The sequence below is a fragment of the Convolutriloba macropyga genome, chromosome 8 (assembly GCF_964194025.1).
Source record: "Convolutriloba macropyga chromosome 8, txConMacr16.3, whole genome shotgun sequence".
Taxonomy (NCBI): Eukaryota; Metazoa; Xenacoelomorpha; order Acoela; family Convolutidae; genus Convolutriloba; species Convolutriloba macropyga.
Window position 1 is genome coordinate 3,770,734 of NC_134475.1, and position 26,849 is coordinate 3,797,582.

Genomic DNA, 26,849 nt, shown 5'->3' on the forward strand with positions numbered 1-26,849 from the left:
TTCTAGAACTTCTTTAAGCTTTTCACTCGATTTTGTTCCAACTTTTGTTGAAGGTCCATGCTTTCTCCTCTTGTGTTGTTGAAGAGAATAGAAACTCGGAATTTCCTCCAAGCATACAGTACACATAGTGCTTAGCTTTGTATCCTTAGGAGCGTGATGCTTAGCAATGTGGTAATTCATGTCTTCTTTCTTCTTTGTACTGAAATGTGGACATTTGGGACAAAATAGAGTCCCACTATCACAAGACTGCTTGTGTCTTGCCATATTCTTCTTCACCACCATTTTGTTGCACTTTGTGCATTTCACTGGGAGATTTCTATCGAGAGAAGGCATTGTTTTGGTACAAGATGAAACAAATTCGCGTATTGTGACGAGCAACTAATTGTGACAATAACAAAGTGAGAATGAAAGAAATTATTTTTGTACATTTAGGGAACGCAGCTATGACGCATCACTCCATATATGGAAAGTTATCATTTCCATTTTAAGAAGCTTGTTGTCATAACCGAACATTCTAGAACATAATGAATAAACCAATCAGATTCTTCCATTTACAAATACCTTTAATAATTAAGAACACTCTTTTTAAATATGTGAATTCATTCCTTGGAGTAAACTCAAAAATAGCAAATCATTCTTATATATCTTCTTAATCATTTCTTTTACATTTTTTATAAGTTTTCATATTTCATCCAGCCATAATCCAAAAACAGACTCACAACAAATTCAAACAAATTGTTCCAATCTTAACAAACTCTGTGATTCAAATTTGTGTCTATCCGCAATTGACAGAATTCGGTGCTTGCAAACAAATCTAGTCCTATTGAAAATTGAAATTAGCACATGAATGTGCTTTTACAACAATGTTAAAGATGTCGAAAACAAATATTCATCCATACTTCACGAACAAATATTTACTTTACAACTTAACGTTATTGTCTTGGAACCTCTCAACCAATCGAAATCCCGTGTTAAAGAAATTATTCTGAAGATTAACGGTTTTATTTTGTGTAATTGTTTCTTAATTTTAATTTTCGTTTACATAAACAGAGTATTGCGTGAAATTTTGCTCATTTGCGAAAAATGTTAATCAAAAATCATTTACAGTTGTTGGAAAAAATATATAAGAGGAAAGAAGGAATTGCCGATGCTTACAAAGTTGACGAGATTGATGTTGATTCCTATTTTTTCTACAATTTCTTGGACATTTGCGTTCAGAATGATAGAATAATCCGATTTAGTAAAGGATTCGAATATGCAACATTTTCCATTAAAAAATTCAAATATGATGATTATATAACGAAACAATCATTTGATTTATCGTCAGAGCTACACATTAACAAGTACGAAATTTTATTTATTTTGAATTCTGTTCCCGAAATTTTAGAACAGTACAGAAATCTAGCACAAGCGAACTGTATTCCAATTCCTGACCCCATAGCAATCACTTCATCTGTACAAAGCGCGTTGTTTTTTCATTATTATACAGATTACAATTCTGAAGGAGTAAAAATTCGATTTGGAATTCGGCTCCCAAATATATATATACAAAAGTTCTGTTCCAAAAATGGAATACTTTCCGAGATTGATTTAAAATTTAACGAAGTTGAACAAATTTATCAGAGCTTAACATTTTTGGTAAATTATGTCACTTCGTTCCCAATGAGCTATCCTTATTTAGGAAACAAGTAGTCGTATCATGTGATACATGTATTATTCAAAAACCATATTTGGTTTCTATTCACGCATTGATGTTCCTGCTTCGTATACGAGCATCATTTTATAACAACTTCTTCCATATTTGGATACATTAAATGATTTCCATTTCCTGTTTCGGTTACTAACGTCAGTTTTTCTACAAAATATTTCCTTCTTTGGTTACTTTGTTCTTATTGGACGGAATTCACTATAAATAGGAGCGACAAAGTTAGACTTCATCATTCTCTTTCATTTCCTCAAAATTAATTTCACCTCTGTTCCTCATCGTCCTGCTAACTATTCTTCAAAACTTTATACAATTGAGTTCCTACATTCACATTCTTCTTATCTACAGATCTTACTTCAGTTGTAACGTTTATCTGTTTCTAACTTAGATATTCTTTTTGTCCTACTATAAAGTGAAATTTGTTTTCTAACTTACCCTCTACTTGACAGTTTTCAATACGTTCATTTACAAACTGCTTTTGTTTCTAAAAAATCCACTTCTATCAACTCATCTGAACAAAATGGAGTTTACTGTGCAAAACAACAGTCTTCTGTACTCATTTTCCTTCACTGAGGAGACTGCTCGGATAAGTATTAAAGACTTATCAAACGGATTATATGAGACTGTAATGACTTTACCCATCACTGTGTGGCATATTATTGAACACCAGCGACAACAGTTCGACACCTATCATCAGGGTCAGGTTCCAATTACGGAGAATCAGCTTGGAACTCAAGCGATGGGACACGAGGTTGCTGTTATTAGTGGGCACCACTATCCCCACGTTGCTGGGACAGAATTTCCACCTACCTACGTCGCTGGCAACATTCAATATACTTTCCCTTGGGAAGAAGGGCAAATTCCCAACTCTTGGTTCTCTAGCCCGGATGTAAATCAAGTTTTGAGTTCAGTGGAGGAGTCAGGGAATTTGCTTCAAACTGTGTCAAGCTTTGATGGGAGCGAGCTAAGTGTTGATACTAGCACTTGGACAGCAAATGAACAGCAGAACTTTGATCCGGCACAGTACTATGGTTCTACTGATATGTCGACTACTCCATCAATGACAACACCTTCCATAGAGGATGGAACGGCGCACAATCCAATTTTGCTGACTGATGAAAATTCAACAACTTCAATCAGCGTTCAATCAACTGATCCTCCAGTAATATTTGAACGTTCTAGACCTTTTGGGAATGAGATTCAAAACTTACCAGAGTATGTTGTGAGAACTCTGTTTGAATAGATTCGAGTTGGTACAATTTTGCAGCTTCATTTGTAATCGTTCTTAACGAAAAAGTTGTATGTTGATTTATACATTTTCCTGGTGATGTATTTAAACATTCTTTATAATATAATTTTTCTCATGTGAGCTTTCTTTTCTAAACCAGTTCACAAGGATATAATCAAACAAAATTTTGAATTTTGAAACTTCGTTACAAAACTTGATATTTAACGGAAATAGCATTATCAAAACTCGACATTTAACAAAAGTTTTTGATCAAAAATTTGATATTTAAGAAAAAAAACTGAGCAGAAATTTGATTTCTAAGAAAAAAACCTGTATGAAAACTCGATTTATAAGTTGTTATAGAAAAAGAAAACTTGTCATTTTACAAATTAAAAATCTCTTCCTTTTTTGCGTTAAATTATACCGTAAACTGGTGAAAATCAGGAAAAAATTTGCGCTTCATTGTATCCAATTGGAAACTGTTTTTTGATATTTAAACAAAAAGATTGAATGAAAACTCGACATTTAACAAAAATTTCGTTGAGAAAACTCGACTTTTATTAAAATAAATTGTTCCAAAACCCAACAGTTAACAAAAATTTTTGTGAGAAAACTCGACTTTTAAAAGAATAATTTGTTACAAAACTTGACATTTAACAGATTAGAGGTATCAATTTAAACATTTAAGGAAAAGATTGTAAAAAAAGAGAAATTGAATTTTCTTGATTTTTAAACCAAACATAAAACTGATACTATGTAAATAATTGTGATGCAATTACAAATTTATTACTTTCTAATTTCAAGATATAACAGAGAATTATCAATTAAGCCATGACCGTCTAACAAACAGTCAACAATTTTTATCAATTCACCCTCATATTTTGAGTTTTTAAGAGATTGAATTCTGTCCAGAAAAGAAGATCCCATTGTTTGTGTGCTTACATTTCTTTGTTCAGCGCGCAGTAGATGTCTCTTGAACTTCTTTCTACTCAATCTTTTTTTAGACACACTAGGTAACTTCTCAACATATTTGTTCTCATAATTGTGTTGTACTGCTCTGTCTAACTGAGTAAAGACAAGTCCCGATTCTTCCAAAATATTGCCAAAAAATTGATGTTTATATAATGTATATAAACAATCAACTGTCTGATATAAATAGGAGAGATCTTCCAGTTTTTGAAGCAAGTCTCCGATGGAGAAAGAAATGAGAACAATGTGATATCGACAGGTTTTCAGGGGACAGAAACTGTTGTGTGAAGCAACAACATATTCACTTGTAAGAATATATGGTCTATAATCTTTGACAGATACAGATATAAACAACGCCTTTTCACAGAATTTTTTGTAAAAGTGTGGTAAAACCTGACACATAACTGCTGCCATTCTGTAATATTATTTAGTTCTAAAGAAATTGATTTCCTTATTTGAACTTAAATTCCAAATAAGGAAACTAATTTATTTATTATAAATAAAACCAAATTCCAAATAAGGAAATCAACTTATAAATTATAAAGAAATTCAAATTCCAAATAAGGAAACCAATGAAATTGTTATGTGCAATTTAAAATCTCATTTGAACTATGAATCAATTCAAGAAACAGCGGATTAATAAATTTCGATGTTTTACTTGTTCAAAATATTTTCGTCACTACTTCTCTCTAATGCAACACAGACGTGCTAAACACAAAGACTCTTTCTCTATAATGATTCAAAAGTTTTCTTTATTGAAAATTTCTGATTAGAAATCCTTTTAAGGAAGAATTCTAAATAGACACATTTTTCTCTTCCTTTTTAGGAAATTGTGCAAAAACAATGATGTCATTAGCATAAAAGGAAATTCTGCGTTGTAGAGGCCCTTAATTTTTTAAGCAAATCATTTAATCAACTTCTCGCAGCTTACTCAAGTTACGTAAATGTCTCTCTCCAAAGTATCTCCTTGTTACTCGAGCGCTCCATCAATGTTTACAGATTCACAACCTAAATTGGGTACTGATTCCGTCCCATTTTATATTGACTTTGGTTCTCATCCAAACAGATTTGGGAGATTTACTGTGTCCCAAATATTTAGAAATGGACAAAATTACTCGGAACCAACTTTTCAAGTCTTTAAAAAAGATAAATGTGGAACATTTGAAAAGTACCAACAACTGAGAATTGGAGATTACGAATTCAAGAAATTTTGTCTTCTGAAGAACGATCTGCTGAATGGGGACTGGATAATTCGAGAAAATCCAGCTCAATTTGAGAGGAACCCAAAAATGGAAGACGTGCTGCAACAATGTCACAAAGCAAGAGAGATCAGCATTGGAAAAAATCGAAGACTCTACGTTACCTTTATACAGTACGTTCAGGACAATACAGCTTCAGTTTATGTCCAGATCCGACTATTTTGTCGCAAAGAGAGCAATGAGTTCAAGCAAGTGACTTACGTCAGCTATAAAATGGAAGAATTCAAGGAACTTATTGAAAATCTTAAAGACTTTTCTAATATTGAACAATGTACATTTCAATAACTACTGCTGCGCAATATTATGATGTTTTTTATATTGAATGATGAATATTTGGTGATTATATGTATTTGACTTTCAGCAAACATTTTTTTCATTTGAAACTTTTTTCTTCTTAGAATGAGTTGGGATATTGGATGCTCTAGAAACATTTTCTTAAGTCTCAGAGATAAATCAAAAGTTTTTCACGTCAGGTTACATCACGAGCTTAAAAGGTATTCATATACAGTTCTTGAAGCGCAAAATTTTCCCAATTTGGATAATTTAGACGTAGAGTCCCAAATTTCTGAATTCAAGTGGGTTATTCATAATGGGCTGCGCAGAACAACTCTAACATATCGTTCTGACAAACAAGAAATTTCCATTTCTCAACATCGCTGGAACGGATATCAGTGGAGTTTTCTTACAAAGATTGATTTGAAAAAAGAGGAGTATAAAAATCTAGTAGATCATCTACCAACACTTCTTTCCTATATAGAAAATTACAAAAAGACTTGCATTATTTTGGACGAAACAACTCAGAGTTAATGAATATTGTTACTCTGGTAAACATTTTCAATTGTTACGGAAGCATACTTTCAATGTTCCCTACGAACGAAAAACGTAAAAACTGTTTTCTCGCAGCGTGTAAAATTTGGGACCGAAATGTCGATTTGGACGAAATTGATCAAAAGTTTCCTCACGGAGGAAGAATTGGATATGGAAACTCTCTTTTGGACTTTTTCTTAGCTAGATCAAAAATTTTTCGTCTACATGCAATTTTACATGATTCTGCTGGAGCTGTGAAAACAACAACAGACGAAGGACCAGGTTATTGTTACATGCTGCCGCAATTACCCAGCTCCTGTCTTCTAGGTCATATAACTGGATTATTCTTTTGTCTCTACATTAAAGTTTGTCATCCTCATATTTTTAAAATACTAGATTGTTAATCATTTGTCAATTATCTCAGCTAAAAAGAGGATGACTCTCGTTGTGTTTGATATTGAGTGCTTGGAGGGAACAGTTGTCAAGGAGCTGGGAATTTTCAAGGACGGAATTGTGTTAGGATATACATTCCTCCCACCGAATGACTACAAGCCAACATTTCAAGCAAAGTGGAACACAAAGAATTTACATGGAATAAACTGGAATAATGGAAAAGTTGATTACTCAGATCTTCCAACCATAATTCATCAACATTGTTCTCCTACAACCGAATACTTTGCCAAAGGATTGGAGAAATGTAAAATCCTATCCAATTATTTGTGTAAGGATGTGGAAAATTTGGACGATTTTGGATGTCCAAAAGCCTCTAAGTTGATTTCCAACGAAGATACAATCTGGGAATGTAGTAACTACCCCTACCGACACAAGAAAACATTGCACTGTGCAGAGAAGAAAGCTTATGCTTATGGAACTTGGGTTCTTAATTTTTTTGACAAAATTTAATATTTGTAAATATTTTTATATACTTTGATTGTAATGTATCATATTGTCTTTTAATTAATTTTTAAAATCATTTTTTCGCCTACAAAACATAGAAAAGTTGCTTCAAAAATGAGAAAGTTGAACAAATTTTGTCCTAGCGTTACACAGTTATTCTTCATTTCAATTCTGTCGTTTTTCTTAATTTTGAATTTATTCTCCTTTTTTATGCTTTCTGTTATTAATTCCTGTGAAGAGACAGTGTTTTGGCTGTCGCTGTTGTTTGTTTCTTTTTTATGTTTAGAAGCTTATCTCATTTTTTTATTTATTTACATCACAATTCAGTTGAAACATTTTCTCTATCGTCTCAATGATTACGTTTAAATGACTGAGCATACAGATAAAGGATTAAATTTGGGTAATTTTGTCTTTGATGATAATAATCAGGAACGACAAGCATGGAAATGTTTTGGACAGACTTGTAATAGGTCTCTAGTCGTTTTTCTGTCCCAATTTTTTGTTATACTCGTAATTCTGGTCTGTTGTATAGTACGAATAAAATTGGCTACAACGTGTGAAGAAACAACAGTTTGGATTGCAATCCTTTCTAGTACAGTTGGTTATATTTTACCTTCACCTAAATTATGAACAAGATAATTTCCACAAAAGAACGAATTTTTATTTCCTTGGTTGGTCCAAGCGGATCTGGGAAATCTCATCTTATACATGAATGGTTAACAATTGGAACTTCTCAACCAGAGTTCGACAAAATTTACTACTTCTATCAACATTATCAATCTCTTTATGGTTTAATGTCTAAAGATGTTAAAAATATTGAGTTCATAGAAGGAGTTGACTTTGAGTTTATTCAAAACCTCCCAAATAACGGAACAAAGTATCTGTTAATTTTTGACGACTCTTGTGAGGAGATTTCCAGCTCTAAAGATTTCGTTAAAATTGCAACAGCTGGAAGACATAAAGGACTCAGCACAATATACATCAAACACAATTTATTTCATCAGAGTAGATTAGGAAGAGATATAGAGTTACAAAATACTCATATCGTCTTGTTCAAATCTCCTAGAGATGTACTGCAAATAAACACTCTGAGCCAACAGTTGGGATTAGGTTCACAATTAAAAGATTGGTATACCAAAGCAACTTCTATTCCTTATGGTCATTTACTTATTGATTTAACTCCCAAAACAGTCGACTCTCTTCGATTTTGTACAAATAGTGGATCGATTCCTTCAATTTTGTTCCTTCCACAACATAAACAGCAGACCACATTTTTGAGTGATGAGCACACAACATCTCTCTACTCTGACAACGTTCCAAAGTTATTCCCGGAACTTCAAAAGAATTTACCTAAAAAATTGTCCAAAAGAATTTATTCAGTTCCTAAACGAGTGCATCGTAAACATGCTCAGAGGAGAACTGCAAGATATTCAAAAACGAGACGTAAAAAAGTATCAAGACGAAATTCATCAGCTTATTCTAAAAAGAAATGGAATAAATAAAAGGAGAGCAATTTTAAGTTCAAGGAAAGGAATAGAACTTATATCAATTCTAACTCCGTCTATCATTAACCGTCTTTCTTGAAATGGAACAGTTTGTTTTGATTCCTCAACAGCTTTACGAACAAAAATTCAAATTACATGTGTATAAATTGGACGAGAGCGAGGAAAAAAGTAACTTCGTTCCACAAAATTTAGATTCTCTTCACAAGGACATCACCACTAACACAAAATCATTCAAAAACGAGTCAGTTGTAGATCAAATACTCAAATGTCCTCGAATCAAGCTGTCCCTCAGTGACTCCATTTTACAGGATGGAAGAGATACAAATGTAGCATTTACCGATTTTATTTACGCATTGAAGAGAAAAAATATTGCATTTCCTGATATATATTACACAATACTTGATGCTACAGGGATAAGTCCGAGCAAAATTGTAAACAAGGATGCCAAAAGCAAAGACAGAGGGAGTTGGATCCCTTTCAAAATCTGAAAAAGCGAAACTTCAACGATTATACAAAGAAGGAAAAGCTGCATTTGGATCGGTTAGAAATCTTTAAAAAGCGAGCGGTTTATCAAGAGGCAAGGTTATTTCCTTTCTCCACACTAAAAATTGCTATACAAAATACCGTCAAGCAAATCGACATTTTAGACGATTACCTGCATTTGCAAAGCGGATAAATGAAATTTGGTGTCTTGATTTAGCTTTTATGGACAAATTGTCAGAGTTTAATAACGGAGTAAAGTATCTATTAATCTGCGTTGATGTATTTTCTCGTTTTGTCCGTGTTCAACCAATGAAATCAAAGTATTCTACAGATGCTGTAGCAGCTTTCAAAAAAATGCTACGAAAAAACAACATCCCACAAAAAGTATGGGTTGATCAAGGAACAGAGTTTGGTGGCGAATTTCGGAAATTTTGTGGAGAAAAGAAAATTAAAATTTATTCAACGAGAAGTGAAACAAAAGCTGCCGTAGCTGAGAGAGCTATCAGATCTTTGAAAAACATTATTTATCGCTTCATGGAAGGAAACGGGCATAAGTACCTTGTAAAAATGGGATCTTTCCTAAATACAATGAATAGTAGAGTAAATAGATCTACAGGTAAAGCTCCAAAAGAGGTAAAAAACAAAGACTTTTTATCAATTTTTTACAAAAATCCGATCAGACAATACAAAAAACCTCGGTTTAAAGAAGGGGATAAAGTACGAATTTCGAAATACGATATTCCTTTTAGAAAAGGATACAAGTCACAGTTCACGAGTGAAATCTTTGAAATTGTTAAGATTGCTACGTACAAACCTCCAACATACAACCTCAAGGGAGAGCAGGGTGATGAAATACTAGGAAAATTTTATGAACAAGAGCTCTCAAAGTGTATCATTTAGTGATGAACTCTTTTACGGTAGAGCTGGTTTCCAACGCATCCTTTGATTGTTATCCAAATAATACATTGAGTTCTTTTACCAATTTCCTTCCCGAACAGATTAACTTTGAAGGAGAATGGGAGGTGGCAATAACCGAACTATCATATCCATCTTTGTACCAGAATATTACAGATGGAAAATTTTTCTATCTAGATGCTGCAACTCCAGATACAAAACCTTCCGATTATTATACAATTGATGCAGGACTATATCCATCAATATCTGATATTGTGAACGAAATGAACAAACAAATTCAGGAAAGAGAAAAGTATGAGAAAACCCCAATCAAATTAAAAGTCAACAGAATTACACAGAGAATATCCCTAAGCCTTCCTAATGAAAACTCGTTACTAGTTATCTTCAGTACTGATCTCTGTCACGTATTTGGGTGTGAGGAAGCTGTTTACGGAATGGGTGTTTTTATGAGTGGTGCTGGACCACATTTTCCTAAATTTCCCTATGATATTGTTCGAATTCATACTCTCATGATATACAGCGATATTGTTGAATACAATATTGTAGGTGATACAAAAGCCGCGCTTTTGAGATGTATTCCGTTTATTTCTAAAATTAAGAATGGAGACATAATATCTACTGGACAATATATGAATTATCAAAACTTCCCAAATCTACAATTTAAAAAAATTCTTAAAAATTCTTTCCACAGCATTAAACTTGAGCTCCGCGACTCATACGGTGAAAAAGTTCCCTTCAATTCAGTAGGTGTAACAAGAGCTGTATTGATGTTCAGAAGAGCTTCAGACAATCATTTTTAAAATTAAGTTTACAAAAAATGGTTGCAGACAGTGATTTACCGTATTTTCGTGGTTATTCAAGACAAAGGGGAAGAGGATTTGGAGCTTTAGCACAAACAATTGGGAGAACTGCAATTCCTTTTTTGAGACGATATGTTGTACCAGCAGCTAAAAGAGTTGGTGCTGACTTGATTGAATTAGCTGCGCCAGAAATCGGAAATGTATTAGCTGGAAGGAAAAAGTTCAAATCTGCAGCCACAGATGTTGGAAAGAAAACTTTACGTAAACAACTAGGAGGAGGAAAACCTAGAAAACGACGTATTATTCGAAAACGCTCGCCAAAAATCAGTCGACGTCGTCGAACTAGGAGGGATATTTTTACCAAACTAAAATGAATACCAGATCAACAAATGACAGTAATTTCCGTTATGGACACTTTACAAATTCTTGCTTGGAGATTTTTGACAAAATTCCGGTTTTGGAACCAATTGAATCATCCCATATTCAAGAAGTTTATCCCAGCACTTCATTGGATGAAAGCAGCATTGAATTTGAATTTGAAACAGATAGAAGTATTTATCTCGATATGAGAGATATTCATTTACAAATTAAAGTTGGATTACAAAAGGGAAGATTATTTGACGATTTCATGAAAAAAGAGGAGCATGGAAAACCAGATATGGGTATGACTTTCACTGATGATGATTTACAATATTTGACTCATGTCAACAACTTGTTACACTCTCTTTTCTCCAACTGCGAAGTGTATTTAAACAATCAACAAGTGTACAACTCTAACGGACTCTATGGCCACAAAGCTCTGATATCCAATGAATTCAATGCTTCTACAATGAATAATGAAGGAATTTTGGCTTGTCATGGATACGAATTTGAGAAAGATCCTAGTGATTATGAAAAAAGTCCGTTCATAGATAGGGAAGAAGAGCTTTTGTTGAAAGATGGGGTTACCTTATATGGTAAACTTGCAATCGACTTATTTCAATGTGAAAAATTATTACTTCCAAATACAAAAATTAGACTCAAATTGATTCGAGCGAGACCAAATTTTTACATGATTTCCTACAATCCACATGTTTCCCTTAGAGTTCTTGACTGTTCACTTTTTACGAGACGTGTTGTCGTTAATGAGGTCTATCACCAGACAATCAAGTATCAACTAACACATCAACCAGCTTGCTATAATTTTATGGAGACAATTGCGCGAACATTTATTATTCCTTCTGGACAAAATCAATTTATTCAGGAAAATGTTTTCAATAATGCCCCAATCAGACGAATTGCAATAGCAATGAACACTAATTCAGCATTCACCGGACATTTTCAAGAAAATCCTTTTCATTATCGAAAGTTTGGACTGCGGGAGCTGAGAATTGTTCGAGGGGGGAGAGCTGTTGTCTCAATTGATACAACCAACAATTGTAGAGCTTATGTTACAACAATGAAGGCAATGAACTTCAACGAAGAAATTCCTGCGTTACCGAATGATTTCTTCACAGATCATTATGTGCTTGTATTCGATCTCACATCACTTCAAGATGCTGGTGAAAATGTTCATTATCCTGAACTCAGTGGGGAAAGTCTTCGTTTAGAAATGTTCTTTGAACGTCCGCTAACCAATGTTACCGAGTTAATTGTTCTCGGAGAACGAATCTCAACAGTTAAAATTGATCAGTTTGGAACAGTTGCTAAGAATGTCTGAAGAACTCTGCATTAATCAAGATTTTTTAATTTTCTTCTCAATTTTTTATGGTTTTTATATTATTGCCTTCTGCGTTGGAACATTTGTTGGATATGTACTTTCATCGCCCAGTTGCAACCCTTTCCACACTATAATATCAAGATAGGGAATGGATGAAAATTGGGGTAGACCTACTCCAAACTTATATGTATACCTTATTTGTGCAGTATTCCTGGGACTTTTAATCATCATTATTATCTTTCATTCCGATGTCACAGGTAATAGTGAAGACAGAGTAAGTGAATCTACAGGAGGTCTGATACGTAAAATTCCCCAATCTAAAGATTGTTGCTTTATTGAAAAGAACGAATCATTTCAACTTGATTGTAATGTGAGAAATCCCTGTTCAAACGGAGCTTGCGAATTGAAACAGAAGATTATTTGTCATGGATAATCAATCTCTTCAACAAATTATTGAACGCATTCCTGAGCTAAAATTCAAATACATTGGATCGTTTCCAGCAGATTTCATTCCAAATTTACCCAAATTCAGCTTTGCAATCATTAACACTGCTTCGAGTAAAGAAGTCGGTGAACATTGGATATTGATTGCTCGACTCAACAGAAGTTACTATTATGCGGATTCTCTGGCTCGATCAGTAACACATTACAAATTTTTAGGTAAAAAGTACCACAAAATAATACATCGACCACTTCAGAAGATGCAAAATTTGTGTGGATTCTACGCAATTTTTGCAGCATTTCAACTATTTAAGTTTTTCCAAACCAACTTGAACAATATTCATGATGTACACGTGTTAAATTTTATAAGTAACTATATGTAGTGGTGTTCATTTTGGTATTTAGTAAGCTGAAGTTAATAAAGTCGATAGTATATGTTTCTCGTAACTGTTTATCGTGAGTTTTCTAAACTTTTTTATCGAACTTTATTAACCACTCGGCTAAGTGTACCTTGATGTTCATTGAATTTTATACAATTTATTGTAAATGATTGAGTAATTTTGTATTTTGATGCTCATAATTTGTACTGTGTCTGTCATTTTATACTATTTTAATTCATTTTTTTCTTTTATTTAACATCTTTTTTCAAATAATGTACAAAAAATAATGCATATATGCATGTAATTAGCAAGATGGCGCAGTGGGGTGGGAGCGCGCTGGGCCCATAACCCAGAGGACGGTAGATCAAAACTACCTCTTGCTATCTTGACTTTTTCCAATTAATGAGCGCGCAAAAGACATTTGTTACACAATTGATTCAAACAATTAGGGGAACAATCTTTGCAATTGACCTAAAATTTGTAAACAAAAATTCAACATGTCACATAATTACCCCTCAGATAACTAGGGTAATTGAAAACCCCCACCAATTAATTTCACAATTTAATAACATAAAATTTGTAAACAAAATTCAACCTGTCACATAATTACCCCTCACATAATTACAGCAATTAATTACCCACGCCAATTCTATTGTTCTCACGTAATCACTTAATAACTACACAAACATTGATATTTTCCCCTCAAAATTTCAGCCTATCAGGAGCGTCTCCGAACCTACCCCCCACATTTGCACCGACTATACTACTAGAAAATGTACATGCACAAATACATACACAAAACCTATACCCTATCTTAATACATGGCGGCACCTAATCAATACATGTCCGCGGCTATAACTAATCTCAATACATGTCGGCGGCTATTACTAATCTTAATACATGTCGGCGGCTATTACTAATCTTAATACATGTCGGCGGCTATTACTAATCTTAATACATGTCGGCGGCTATTACTAATCTTAATACATGTCGGCGGCTATTACTAATCTTAATACATGTCGGCGGCTATTACTAATCTTAATACATGTCGGCGGCTATTACTAATCTTAATACATGTCGGCGCATAATCTTAATACATGTCGCCGGCTATAACTAATCTTAATACATGGCGGCTATACCCTATCTTAATACATTAACGCCGCTATACCTAATCTTAATACATGCTAATTCATTCCCTATCTTAATACGTTAGGGAGGGCCCAAATCCCGGAAAATACGCTATACCCTATCTTAATACATGGGGGACCTCACCCACCCCGGGGAGTGTAGCTCACTATATTACTACTTACAGGACGACCATTGGTCCCTGCCAATAGAAATGCTCCATTTGATTATACTTTTGATATCAATTTTTCAATAAAAACCAGTAATAAGGGACCAAGTTTGAAAAAAGGCAAACTGAAAATAGTCCAAACAAATGCCCCGGAGTATAGTCGCAGAGTTAAAATGTACTGAAATCTTAATACGCAACGTATTAAACGTATTGCACATGTATTAAACATGTATTACACATGTATTAAACGTGTATTACACATGTATTAAACGTGTAAATGACGGTAATGTGTCTTTCCAGTGCAAAAGTTCGTTTTGAAAGGCACGTAACGGCAAAAAAGGTGGTTTTTATTATAACATGTGAGATTTTCGAAAATATGTACTTGGGATATACTGATTCAGTACATTTTTACTCTGCGACTATACTCCGTGTAGCCCATTGAAGCAAAAGTTCATGCTCAGTGGTATTTGCGTATAAAAGGAATAATTCCAATAATCATTGTGGTCGCAAAAAAAAGAAACTCTAAAAAGTTCTTAACTTTAAAAACTCTTAGAAACTTAACTCTTTACTCTACAAACTCTAAAACTCTAAAAAAAAACTCTCATAACGGACCACTTAATAATTATTCAAAAAGTTTTTGATAGCTATTTTTTAATGACGAAAATCAGATCAACAACAAAATTCGATGCTTTATGGTTTTGATGGAGCTCCTTTTTATCAATTAAAAGTTGCAATATTTGATTTTTTTAATTTGATTTTGTTGTATTTTGTAGCTTGCAATATAAATTTATTCTCGGATTAATGTATTTATTTTTCTCTGCGTTCAGTTCTAAATTTCATTCTAGAATCACACAAGTTTAATAGCTGGCCGATAATTAATTTTTAAGTTTCTATGAAACTTGATGTGCATGAATTTCAAAAATGACTATATCTAAAGTGAAACTAACATAAAAAATTTTTTTTCAAAGAAGTGCCGAACAGGTTTAGAACTAAGTAATCGGACAATTTAAATGGGGTTTTGTTGTGTATTTCATCGGCTTTGTTGGTAGGTAAACTATTCGCACCCTATAGAAATTACGAGCTGTTTGTTGTCTTTTAAGATTGGGATACATTCTGATACATAAAAAATTACTTATTCGGAATTCCCAAATGTTTACATCCCAAGTTAAGCTCCAGAACCAAATTGAGCTATGATCAGACCCACTCGAGCGCACATCCTTGTGTTGCCAGACCGAAATTACAGAGTCTCGACAGCAGTCCCTGCGCACAAAAGGCTGAACCATTTTTCATGACTTTTAATTTCAGCCCAATTGTTCCTGATCAAGGCAAGTCTTAATGATGAGGTGGGGAAAACTTGCCACCTCAGCATTAAGCTTATAATGTTTCAAGCATTTTGACAACAAAAGAAGTCTGTTGAAATCATGAAGGCACAAAAATTTTTGATATAGCAACAACTATTGGTCTAGTTAGCTTAAAGGACTTGAAGGTTCGCAGGAAATGACAAATTTCAGTAAAAAAAAATCTGGTTTGTTTGCGCAATATGCCAATCAAGCAACAAAATTTGGGAAGACATACATTTTTTTGGAATTGGTTTAGATTGAGTCTGATCAGAAGTCGCTTTTGTCTGGAAGGTTTGAGCATATTCTATTCATAGTCTGGACAATGCTCTGATTTTGAGTCTGGTCATAACCGCACTAGAGTCCGGACCATGGTTTGAGTTCAGTCAGATCAGAGGTCACTTCGGTCTGAAAAGTCTATGTACAATCTGTTTATAGTCTGGAAAATGGTTTGCATTTGAGTCTGATAATAAGCGCTTTATTCTGGACAATGGTTTGGGTACGGTCTGATCAGAGTTAATTTCGGTCTGGGAAGTCTGCCCAGAGGTCATTTTTGTTCGAAAAATGTGTGGTCATGATTGGTTTTGTGTCTGGACCTCAACCTGGGATAGTATTAAGCGTGCTCTGTTGGACATAAATTCCTCAAAAATAGATTTGCGATAACCAGTTGCAAATTGTCACTGTTTCCAATGATGTGCTGTTAATTGTGGATTCGTGGAAAACTTACACCTACAACTGAAGATGTGATAGTTTCAACCATGAGAACTTTATGTTATGATTAAGTCTTAAGTTTTGTTGTCCGGCCTAAAGAATATTGCGTTCTCGCTTCATTAAACAAATACTTCATCTGTAGGCTGCTATATAGTCTGGAAACCTTCAAAAAATATTGGAATCCGTGAATTAATTTGATGAAGATTCCGATTGCTATTAGATCAGATTCTTGGATATATTCGTATGTTGATCTCCACTCCTAGACTGTTTGACTCTTTGAAGAGCTTTTCTATTTCACTTCTTATTTTGCTATTCGCTTCACACTTTTTAAAGTTGAAAAATGACGGGAATAAAATCAACCATATCTAAAAGCATAAGCAAATTGCTACAAATTGGTTGACATAAAACGTCAAACGAAACCGGGACCTATTAATTTTGAAAACTAAATTTTCTCAAGAATAGATCTCTTTCTGACAGCTATAAGCGCTGATATTAAAAATTGATTAACAAACAATAAATTAAAATATATCCTTTTTAAGACCAGGAGCAGATTTCTGCTGTGACAGACGAGAGAGTGGCTACCACTCCCAAAGAGGGCACAAACACAAACCCCATCATCACCATCACCATCATCACCACCCCAGACATCACAGAGACAGCAGGGGTGGGGGTGCAGGTCAATTCCTACCTGCTCAGGGTCCAGATAGGAACAGGTCTCCGTCTGTGACAAACAAAATTCCAAATCACCCGGACTTGATGGGTCACGCACCTCCCGCCGCCACGCAGCCTACAACAACACAACCACCGCCTCCTGTTAGAAAAGTAGCCAGAATAATATAAGCTTCCTATAAACATGAAAGCTTTTTCGCGTTCTCCTCTAACTTTCTTTTTCAACAGCTTTTTGAGACCAGGCCACCGTAAGCTAACACCATTGATTTGAACAGAAAATGCTATTCAAGCGTCATGCTGATTTTGTGCGCACTTTTCGTGCACGTTTACATCAATTTCCAAGGAGTTTAATATGTTTCTTAATTACCGCTTGTCATAAATAAATAACACTTACCTACGCTATGATCGGATTAGATTCGAAATTAGCAGATTTCTTACTTTGACTGCATCTGTAGTGTAATGAATCCCGTGGTTCTATTTGTTGTCACCCCGATTTAATTAACCCCTTATAATTTAACACCGATAACAATAATAATAATAATAATAATTAAATACAATTAAATAGTAATTAAATACAAATAATAATTAAATACGCCGATAACAATAATAATAATAATAATAATAATAATAATAATAATAATAATAATAATAATAATAATAATAATAATAATAATAATAATAATAATAATAATAATAATAATAATAATAATAATAATAATAATAATAATAATAAATAATAATAATAATCAACACCCCAACTCATTTAAACCCGGAATTTATTCGTTTAACCCCCCCGAAATTCCTTCAACACCGAAATCTTAATCTATTGTGGCTTCCGATTGAACAAATCTTCCAAGGACTTAAAGAACACACAACTACTACTGACCTTCAAGAGTGCAGCATTCAACAAATTACGTTTATGTGAGTTTAAAATAATAAGGAGTGTTTCCTAGCTTTACCTCTTTGATCGAAAAAAAATAACACTTGACACACTACATGGCCAATTTCTGAAAAAGGAAATTTTCAATGAACTGTTGGAACTACGTTTTAGAACATATAATTAGCCAAAAACTTTTTTTGCCCGAACTTTAATAGTAATTAATTGAGACTTAATTGTTCGTGTAAATATACTCATATTTTTGAACATTGGAAATCGTAAGGCAGTTCCGACCTCATTTGTGTTGCACGCTGATCTGAAGTAAAGAAAAACAAAACAATGTTGTAGTCAAGAGTATAAATCAATTCTAGAAGACGGCATTTGTAACAAATTAGGCTAAAATAAAGTCTACTCTCAGAGCATTGGTCAGAGGAGGATTAATGCGAAAAATCAATTGGCCTAACGAGTCAAGATACAAGGTTTAGCAACTCCATTAGGTTGTAAGCGGGGCACCACCTCAAAAGCTATCTATCATTTTCAAATTACGAATAAACAGACGTCATTTCAGATTACAATTGTGAAGAAACAATTACAAGCCCTAACGAAATAATTATCAGTTCGTCCCTGTAAACCTCCATCCACTTCTGAACCCTATTTTTAACCTCTCATGGTTTTTCCCTTGGAATGTTTTTGCCCTTCCTAATCAATTCAAGAAATTCAGTTTTTGTACGGTGACACTTCGCAAGATAATCAACAGTTTTCAAATTCTGGGGTAGCATCCACTGAACAAGGCGTGTATTATTGTAGTCCCAACCCTCAACAGCATTGTTGAAAGTATAATGTTAATTGTTTAAAGTATGGAAAGATATACGTACCTCATCCACGTGCTGATTTACATCTTGGTTATTTATGAAATGAGTGAATGCAACAAGGAGCTAACACGTGCTATTTATACTAGATTGGTCCCCAACTTTTCATATTGTTATGTGTGATATGATGACCCTTGATCTTTTAGAGAAGTAAATTATCAAAGTAAATAGCTAGTTAAGATCGGATGTCAAAAGAAGTCAAGGAAGTTATAAATTAAAGGTGATCACCATGAATGTAAAAGTGCGGTAGTTTGGGGTAATAAATATGGACTGAATTTCGTGTCAATCGCCACAGTTGTCAACCAATATTTCTAATTTAACTATTCGATTGCAAGATTTGTCTCTGCGTTCCCATTAACCGACAGGTTATGGGCCCAGAGCTTTTCTAAGTTAAGTAATCAACCCCCATCGTAAATAGAAAAACGTTGTTGCTGCGCCTCTTTGCTACATAAGAGGATCGCTGAAATCACTGGGGGAGGAAGACAAGGAGAGACAAGCCTTGTAGTCAAGAAGTGGCCAAGTGAGACCAGAAGAAGCAAGAGTAAGAAGCTTGTGTAACTGGTTGGGGGACTTCAGTTGTGGAGTTGAAAGCTTGTGTGACTGGTTGGGGGACTTCAATTGTGGAGTTGGAAGCTTTTGTAAGTGGTTGGGGGACTTCACTTGTGAAGTGAGCAGTTTGTGAAGCTGGTTGGGGGACTTCATCTGTTGAGTCGAGAGCTTGTGTACCTGGTCGGGGGACTTCAATCGTGGAGTTCTAAGTGTGTGTAGCTAAGCAGTGGATTCTGCTTGTGAAGAAGAGTGAGTGGAGCTGTTGTGGGGAATCAAAAAGGAGCGCGGAGGTTCAATTGTATAACAGAGCTGTCGGGGAACCAGGATTGCTTAGTATAGCTGAGAACAGCTCAGCTTAAACAACTGTTTTATTTTCAATTGTGTGTGCTGTGCTTCTGTAAGATACAAGTTTGGTCGAAAGACACAAAAGTTGGTGGTAAAACATTTCTTAATTAGGAGTAGGATTAGGGTTCGAGTACATTATCCTCGGAGGGTTTTGGTATCCTCATCGTGCTTAATCGCGGCAGAAAAACCCTGGCTCAATGTCAATGTCCTGCTTTCGATTTTGTCAAGGATATTACAGAACTCGAACAGAACACCAACTTCTAGATTAATTTAGTCAACCAAACTCTTTTTGCTTAGTGTTTATTTTCTAACAAGTGCTACCATATTACAACAAGTGCTAACCTGGTGCTAAAAAGCATTTTTTGGATACACAAACATAACGACTCACCGCTTCGTCGCCCCATAACACAGGCACCAACAGGCAACAGATTCAAACACGCGTAGAAAGGAAAGCAGTTTTGATCTAAGTCCGAACAAGATTTTTTTTTCACAGCCCGACCCTTTTTACAAAAGAGTATTTACCTAGAGCAGTACTAGCTTAGAAAAACAAAGGACATAGTTGGGGCATCATAAGTCTTTGGTTCAGTAGGGAACAATTAAAGCAAAAGAGTTAATTTGAGGCGAACGGAAATTAAACGAAAGTAAGACAGACCTAACAATGAGCTCAAAATTAGAAAGATTGGTATTCAGCGGGCGTGAGGATGATTTCTTGTATTTTGCTGAACAGTTTGAGGCTCGTACGCACTCTTTAAAACTTGGTAAAGTTCTTAGTGGAGACGCCACCTATCTAGATTATGTGCCATCGGTTAGAAATAATTCTTCAGAGGAGCAACGTAGGCAAGCTATAGAAAAAGGGAGGGAAGAATTAGAAGAGAAAAAGAAGACATTGTGGTACGAGTTAGTTCAGGCTTTAGACAAAACATCAGTTCTTTTTCTTAGACCACATAAGGGTGATGGCACTAGAGCTTGGGATGTACTGTGTAAACGCTTCAAAAGTTTTGAGAGACCCCAGCTACACAAATTGATAGCGCAATTAACTAGCCTTAGGAAGACTTCAAGTGAGAGTATAGTAGATTATCTCACCAGAGCAGATGATATGCAATACAACTTAACACTAGTGAATGAAGGAATTAGTGAAAAAATGTTTGTCTCAATAATTCTAAAAGGGCTCCCGAAGGAATATGAAAATTTCGCAACACTCGTGAAGTACACCAAAGATGAGAAAACTCTAGAGGAAATAAAACGAGACCTGATAAACTTCGATGATGAAAATGTAAAAACCAAAACAGAGAGTGTATTCTTTAATAAGGAACGGAAATGTTTCAACTGCTAGAAAATGGGACATATCGCAAAAGAATGTAGGTTTAAGAAAACGATTCCTGAACAAACCAAAGCTTCTCAAATGAAATGTTTTAAGTGTGGTGAGCACGGACATATAACTAAATTCTGTAGAAAACAACAGAAACATGAGAAAAAGTTTGTAAGTCAAAGCAGGAGAACCAACCACAGGGGCACGCAAAATTTAGTTGAGGAGCAGAATTTAGAAGAAGAAGAAGAAGAAGAAACCTTTTCCTTCTTTCAAACGTCGGAAAACAACCTTGCAGATGAGCTAGTTTTAGACTCAGGTGCTACCAGTCATATGATTAAAGATGAAAGTTTATTCATAGATATAGACAAGGAGTATTCTGGTACCATCACTAATGCAAACAGCAGTAAAAGTTCAATTAGTGGGAAAGGAACAGTTGAAATGAGGGTTTTGGATTCCAATGGTTTAGCGCGAAAAATAAGATTAAATAATGCGTTGCTTGTTCCCAACAACACAAGGAATTTGATATCAGTGTCAAAACTTAGAGCAACAGGCAATGAGGTCGTCTTTGGTGGGATGTTAGAAATACGAACTAAGAACGGAACAGTTTTCCCTTTCGAGGAAAGAGATAGTTTATTTATCTGGCACAACATTGATTACGACGAGCAGTGCAACTTAGCAAATGGAGATCCCCTTAGTTTGTGGCATAGGCGTTTGGGTCATAACAATGTTGAGGATATATACAAATTAAAAGATCACGCAGTGGGGCTGAAAGTAAACGAGCATGATTTAGCAAACTGTGAAATATGTCAGCTAAATAAATCAAAGAAACTTCCAGTACCAAGAGACTCAGGAACAAGAGCAAGTGAAGTCTTAGAAATTGTTCATACCGACATGTTAGGGCCCATCCAACCGGAAGCGGTTGATGGTCATAGGTATGCAATAGGGTTCGTGGATAGTTTTAGCAGATATCAGAAACTATATTTTTTGAGGACAAGGGACGAGGCCTTTGAAAAAGTTGAACAGTTCTTTGCAGACATAGGACAACCAGGAACCTTAGTTTGTGACGGTGCAGGGGAATATGTGTCAAATGACATAAAACAATTTTGTAGACGAAAAGGCGTTAGGCTTGAGTTCTCGGCACCATATACACCACAAGAAAACGGAAAGGTTGAGAGGAATTGGGGGACAATAACCCCAATGGCCAGATGTCTTTTAGAGCAGTCAGGTTTAGAAAAAGAGTATTGGCCATATGCACTTAACATGGCAAGTGAGATTGAAAATTTTTGTTTCCATTCATGTATTCAGAAGACACCTTTTGAGGCAATGTACAAGAAGAAACCTAACTTAGAATCTATCAAAGTGTTTGGTTGTTCAGCTTTCGTTCATGTTGAAAAAAATTTTCGTGGGAAGATTGATAGAACTTCTCAAAAAGGAATGGTCTTAGGGTCTTCAGACAATAGTAAGACTTATCTACTAGATACTCCAAATGACAAAGGGTTCTTTAAGGTTAGAAAATCTCGCAATGTAACTTTCAACGAAAACGAAATGTTTATTGAAGTCAAAGAAAAGAAGGAGGAGAAAGTCAACAAGCATCATTCAGATGGTGATAGAGATTTAAACCCGGTAGCTTTCCTTGGTGAAATTGTTAACAACGAATTGCTACCTAAGTCTATTGATGAAGCAATTAGGGATAAAAACTGGTACGAGGCAATGAAGTTGGAATACAACTCATTAGTGGAAAATAAAGTTTGGGAACTGGTAGAGAACAAAGGAAATAAACCCATTGGTAGCCGCTGGCCCTTTGCTCATAAGTTTGGTCCTAGTGGGGAGATAACAATGTATAAGGCAAAAGGATTTAGCCAAGTTCCAGGTCGGGACCACGACAAAACCTACTCACCAACAACACGCCTCTCAACAATTCGAGTACTGATAAGCTACGCAGTATAAAAAAACACCGAGTTAAAACAAATGGATATCAAAACAGCATACTTAAACGCTGACATCGAAGACGAAATCTTTATGCAACAGCCCGAAGGATTTGAAAAGTTTGACAAGCAAGGAAATCCATTAATTTGTATGCTGAGGAAAAGTTTATATGGATTGAAACAGTCCGGTAGAAATTGGTACTTAACAATCAAAACTTTTCTCAACCAATTAGGTTTCACGCCGCCTATTCAAGATGAGTGTCTTTTCATAAAGAAAGGAGAAAATGGTATAGAGGGATTAGTGTGTCTTTGGGTAGATGATGTGGTGATATTAGGATTGCAGGAAGACTTTTGTGAAAACTTTAAAAATAAAGTTAGTGAGCAATTTCAAATTAGCAGTTATGGAGATCTTAGCTGGTTCTTAAATATAAAATTCGAGCGAACACAAAACGAAATTATGCTAAGCCAAGAAGCATATGTAGAAAAATTACTAGAGAAATTTAACATGAGCGAATCGAAGACACTGGAAACACCTTTAGATGTTAGCCTGAAACTATCAAAATTAGATTCACCAGAAATAGGCAGCGATGAGCATTGAGAAATGCAATCATGTGATTATAGGGGTATAGTGGGATGTTTGAACTATTTGGCATTAACAAGTAGACCAGATATTGCGCACGCAGCCAATTTATTGAGTTCGTTTGTTGAAAATCCTGGAAGGCGACATTGGAATGCGGCAAAAGGGTGTTTACGTTACCTAAAAGGTACAAAATCAGAGAAGATGATTTTTAGAAAAAGTGAGAAACTGGAGTTAACAGGATTTTCAGACTCAGATTGGGCAGGCAACGTAGACAATAGAAAAAGTACAAGTGGTTTTTGTTTCAAACTTAATAATAGTTCAGGTGCAATCAGTTGGGCTAGCAAGTTACAAAATTGTGTGTCTACTTCAACAGCTGAGGCTGAGCTTAACGCCGTAGTAGAGGCCAGTAAAGAAGCAGTACATTTAGTTAACCTATTACGAGAATTAGATTTAGAAATCCAGCAGCCAGTAAACGTCTTTGTAGACAACCAAGCTTGTATTGCTCTAAGTAAAAATTCGATGAATCACGGAAAGACAAAGCACTTTTCATTAAAAGTGCACTTCGTTCGGAATTTAGTCCAAAGTCGACTATTATAGCTAAACTACTTACCTACCGATCGCATGCCGGCAGACACACTTACAAAAGCATTGGGGAGGACCAAAGTATCACTTTTTCGTGATGTCCTTCTCGGAACAAACACTTAACATGATAGGAGGAGTGTTGAAAGTATAATGTTAATTGTTTAAAGTATGGAAAGATATACGTACCTCATCCACGTGCTGATTTACATCTTGGTTATTTATGAAATGAGTGAATGCAACAAGGAGCTAACACGTGCTATTTATACTAGATTGGTCCCCAACTTTTCATATTGTTATGTGTGATATGATGACCCTTGATCTTTTAGAGAAGTAAATTATCAAAGTAAATAGCTAGTTAAGATCGGATGTCAAAAGAAGTCAAGGAAGTTATAAATTAAAGGTGATCACCATGAATGTAGAAGTGCGGTAATTTGGGGTAATAAATATGGATTGAATTTCGTGTCAATCGCCACAGTTGTCAACCATTATTTCTAATTTAACTATTCGATTACAAGATTTGTCTCTGCGTTCCCATTAACCGACAAGCATTAGTTGTTTTGGCAATGCCTTAAATAGCAGCTTTTATTTTCTTCGAGATTTGAAGGGATGTGGAGCGGAATGTGTGAGGGCTGTTCAGCAGTTTGTAGTTTTGCAATTTAGGTCTTATTTTGAAATATAAGTTAGATGAAACGTGCTGATTTTATAACTGTTCGCAAAATTTACTGTCGTGTTTTAAGCATTTTTTTTCGGAGCATGTTTGTCTTTTTCACTGTAGTTAAGAGACATCCTTGTAAAAAGTCAAACAATTACAGGAACTTCTTACTCGTTCCACTTGCCCCTTAGATAATGACTCCCCTAAATAACCGATGTCTTCTTACAGTTTACAATGGTATAATATGAAAAACCAGTGTAAGTTCAGAAACGCGCTTAAGTTTGTTCAAACATTGTAATCCAAACAAAAAATTTTAATGACGAGTACTAGGAAAGTATTTCGACGTAAGAGTTATCGAAGAAGAATGATCTAGAACAAGATTGACTATACACAGAAATATCGCCAACGCTTATTGACAAGCCTCACTTATTTCATTTAGACTAAGAAAGGCTGGTTCGACAGTTGGTTCACTCCAAAACAACCGGATAACGCACAGCCGCCACAGGCCAACCCTCCTCCGTCCAACGAAACCAAAAACGACCCAAATCAACCCGGTGCAGCTGGGGAGGCTGCTGAGCCCGCTTGCAAAAAACCCAAGTGTCAATGTCTGTGTAAAAGACCGGCTACCGTTGGGGGAGGGGGCGAGAGGCGTAGTCGGGCTCAGCAAGGCGACATGGGCAACCGACAGCCGGTCAAGGGCGGACCCAATCAAGCAATTCCACCCTCACGCTATTCTGGCAGATATTCACGTTAGTTTGAGTCTTTCTTGATTTTTTGATGAGTTTTTTTTGTTTTAAGATGTAGTCTAACAATATGATGGCGTTCAGTTCGCAGGAGTTTCAAACGTACTTTTCAAAGAAAAAATTTTGAAAGAACCTACAAGATTATAAAAATTCTCACTTAGCTTCCCTAGTTGAAACCTGAGGCCAAGTTTGCAAAAATTTGCAAACGGATTTACAAAATTTGTAAAACATTGTGTTATATTTGCAAATATTTTCAAACAGGTTTTGCAAATTTGACATTATTTTGCAATTTTTGCAAAATCTCACATTAATTTGCAAACAAAATTTTAAATTTGACAATAATTTGCAACTCTCACACTAATTTACAAATCTTTTTTTACTTATTTGACCTTGGATAGTTGACAAAACTAGTTAAACGATTCAATTTTTTGTTTCTTTTTAATTTTAAAAACTACTAGACTTGTCGATTGAGATTCAGTTCGATATTTCACATTCACGGAGCTATACTATGATAAGAAGAACAAAAAGTCATCATCTTTTGTTTTTTTATGGCTATTGAAACTGAAAAAAGAGGCGCCTTCCTCAGCTTCAATTAGACATGCTGAAAATCTTCTACGCTTGAAGCTGAACATAACAACATTTTGTGAAGTTTGAAGACAGAGGACGAGACACATGGACACGGACAATACCACCGAAAAACATCAAGCTTCCAATGTTTTTGTCGTCTTTTTTAGCTAAAGGTTCTTTTTGTGTTATTTGGATCTTTATCGTACGTTTAAAAACAACGGTACTCTGGAATGGATTACAATACAACTCCTTTACTCTTTCAATTATGATCAATCTTTTATGATTCTTTCTCAACATTCAAATGAAAACAGATATTCTAAGTGCACATTTGTGTATAATTTTTAATTTTTGCCCAAGAACAAAAACTGTCAATTACGCTACCATGTGATGGCACTATGAAACTTTATACTGCACTTAAATTTTCATCATTTTTGCAGAAAGCGCCCATGAAAATACCATGTATTACATCTGATAAAATATTTCCGTGGCCGTGATATGTTTTAGTTTTTTGAAACTATACAGTTTTGTGTTCGCGCTTGGTCAAAATGTCGCAAGCGAAGCGTATTTGGTTTTCATATAGCCATAAGTTCATAAAATTTTCGGATCTATTTTGTTTCGGCCCCCAGTGTTTTTTTACAATTTATATGTTGTTATATAGCACATTGCTATGTAAAAAAATAGCACGCGCGCATGGGGGCGTAAAAAATCTAAGCCCACTAAGTTGAGAGGAGGGGGGGGGGGGGCAAAACAGA

General features: G+C 35.1%; 2 protein-coding genes across 2 annotated transcripts in view; both read left to right on the forward strand.

Moving 5' to 3' along the window:
* The window catches only part of LOC142344396 (small ribosomal subunit protein eS19S-like), a 416,658-nt gene that overhangs the window by 191,117 nt on the left and 198,692 nt on the right, over nucleotides 1-26,849 (forward strand). The gene's annotated exons all lie outside the window — the stretch shown is intronic.
* The window catches only part of LOC142343878 (uncharacterized), an 87,585-nt gene that overhangs the window by 56,582 nt on the left and 4,154 nt on the right, over nucleotides 1-26,849 (forward strand). The window contains exons 6-7 of the mRNA XM_075395252.1: nucleotides 16,970-17,243; nucleotides 25,227-25,536. Coding sequence (XP_075251367.1) covers nucleotides 16,970-17,243; nucleotides 25,227-25,536 — 584 coding nt within the window. The remainder of the gene's footprint in view (nucleotides 1-16,969; nucleotides 17,244-25,226; nucleotides 25,537-26,849) is intronic.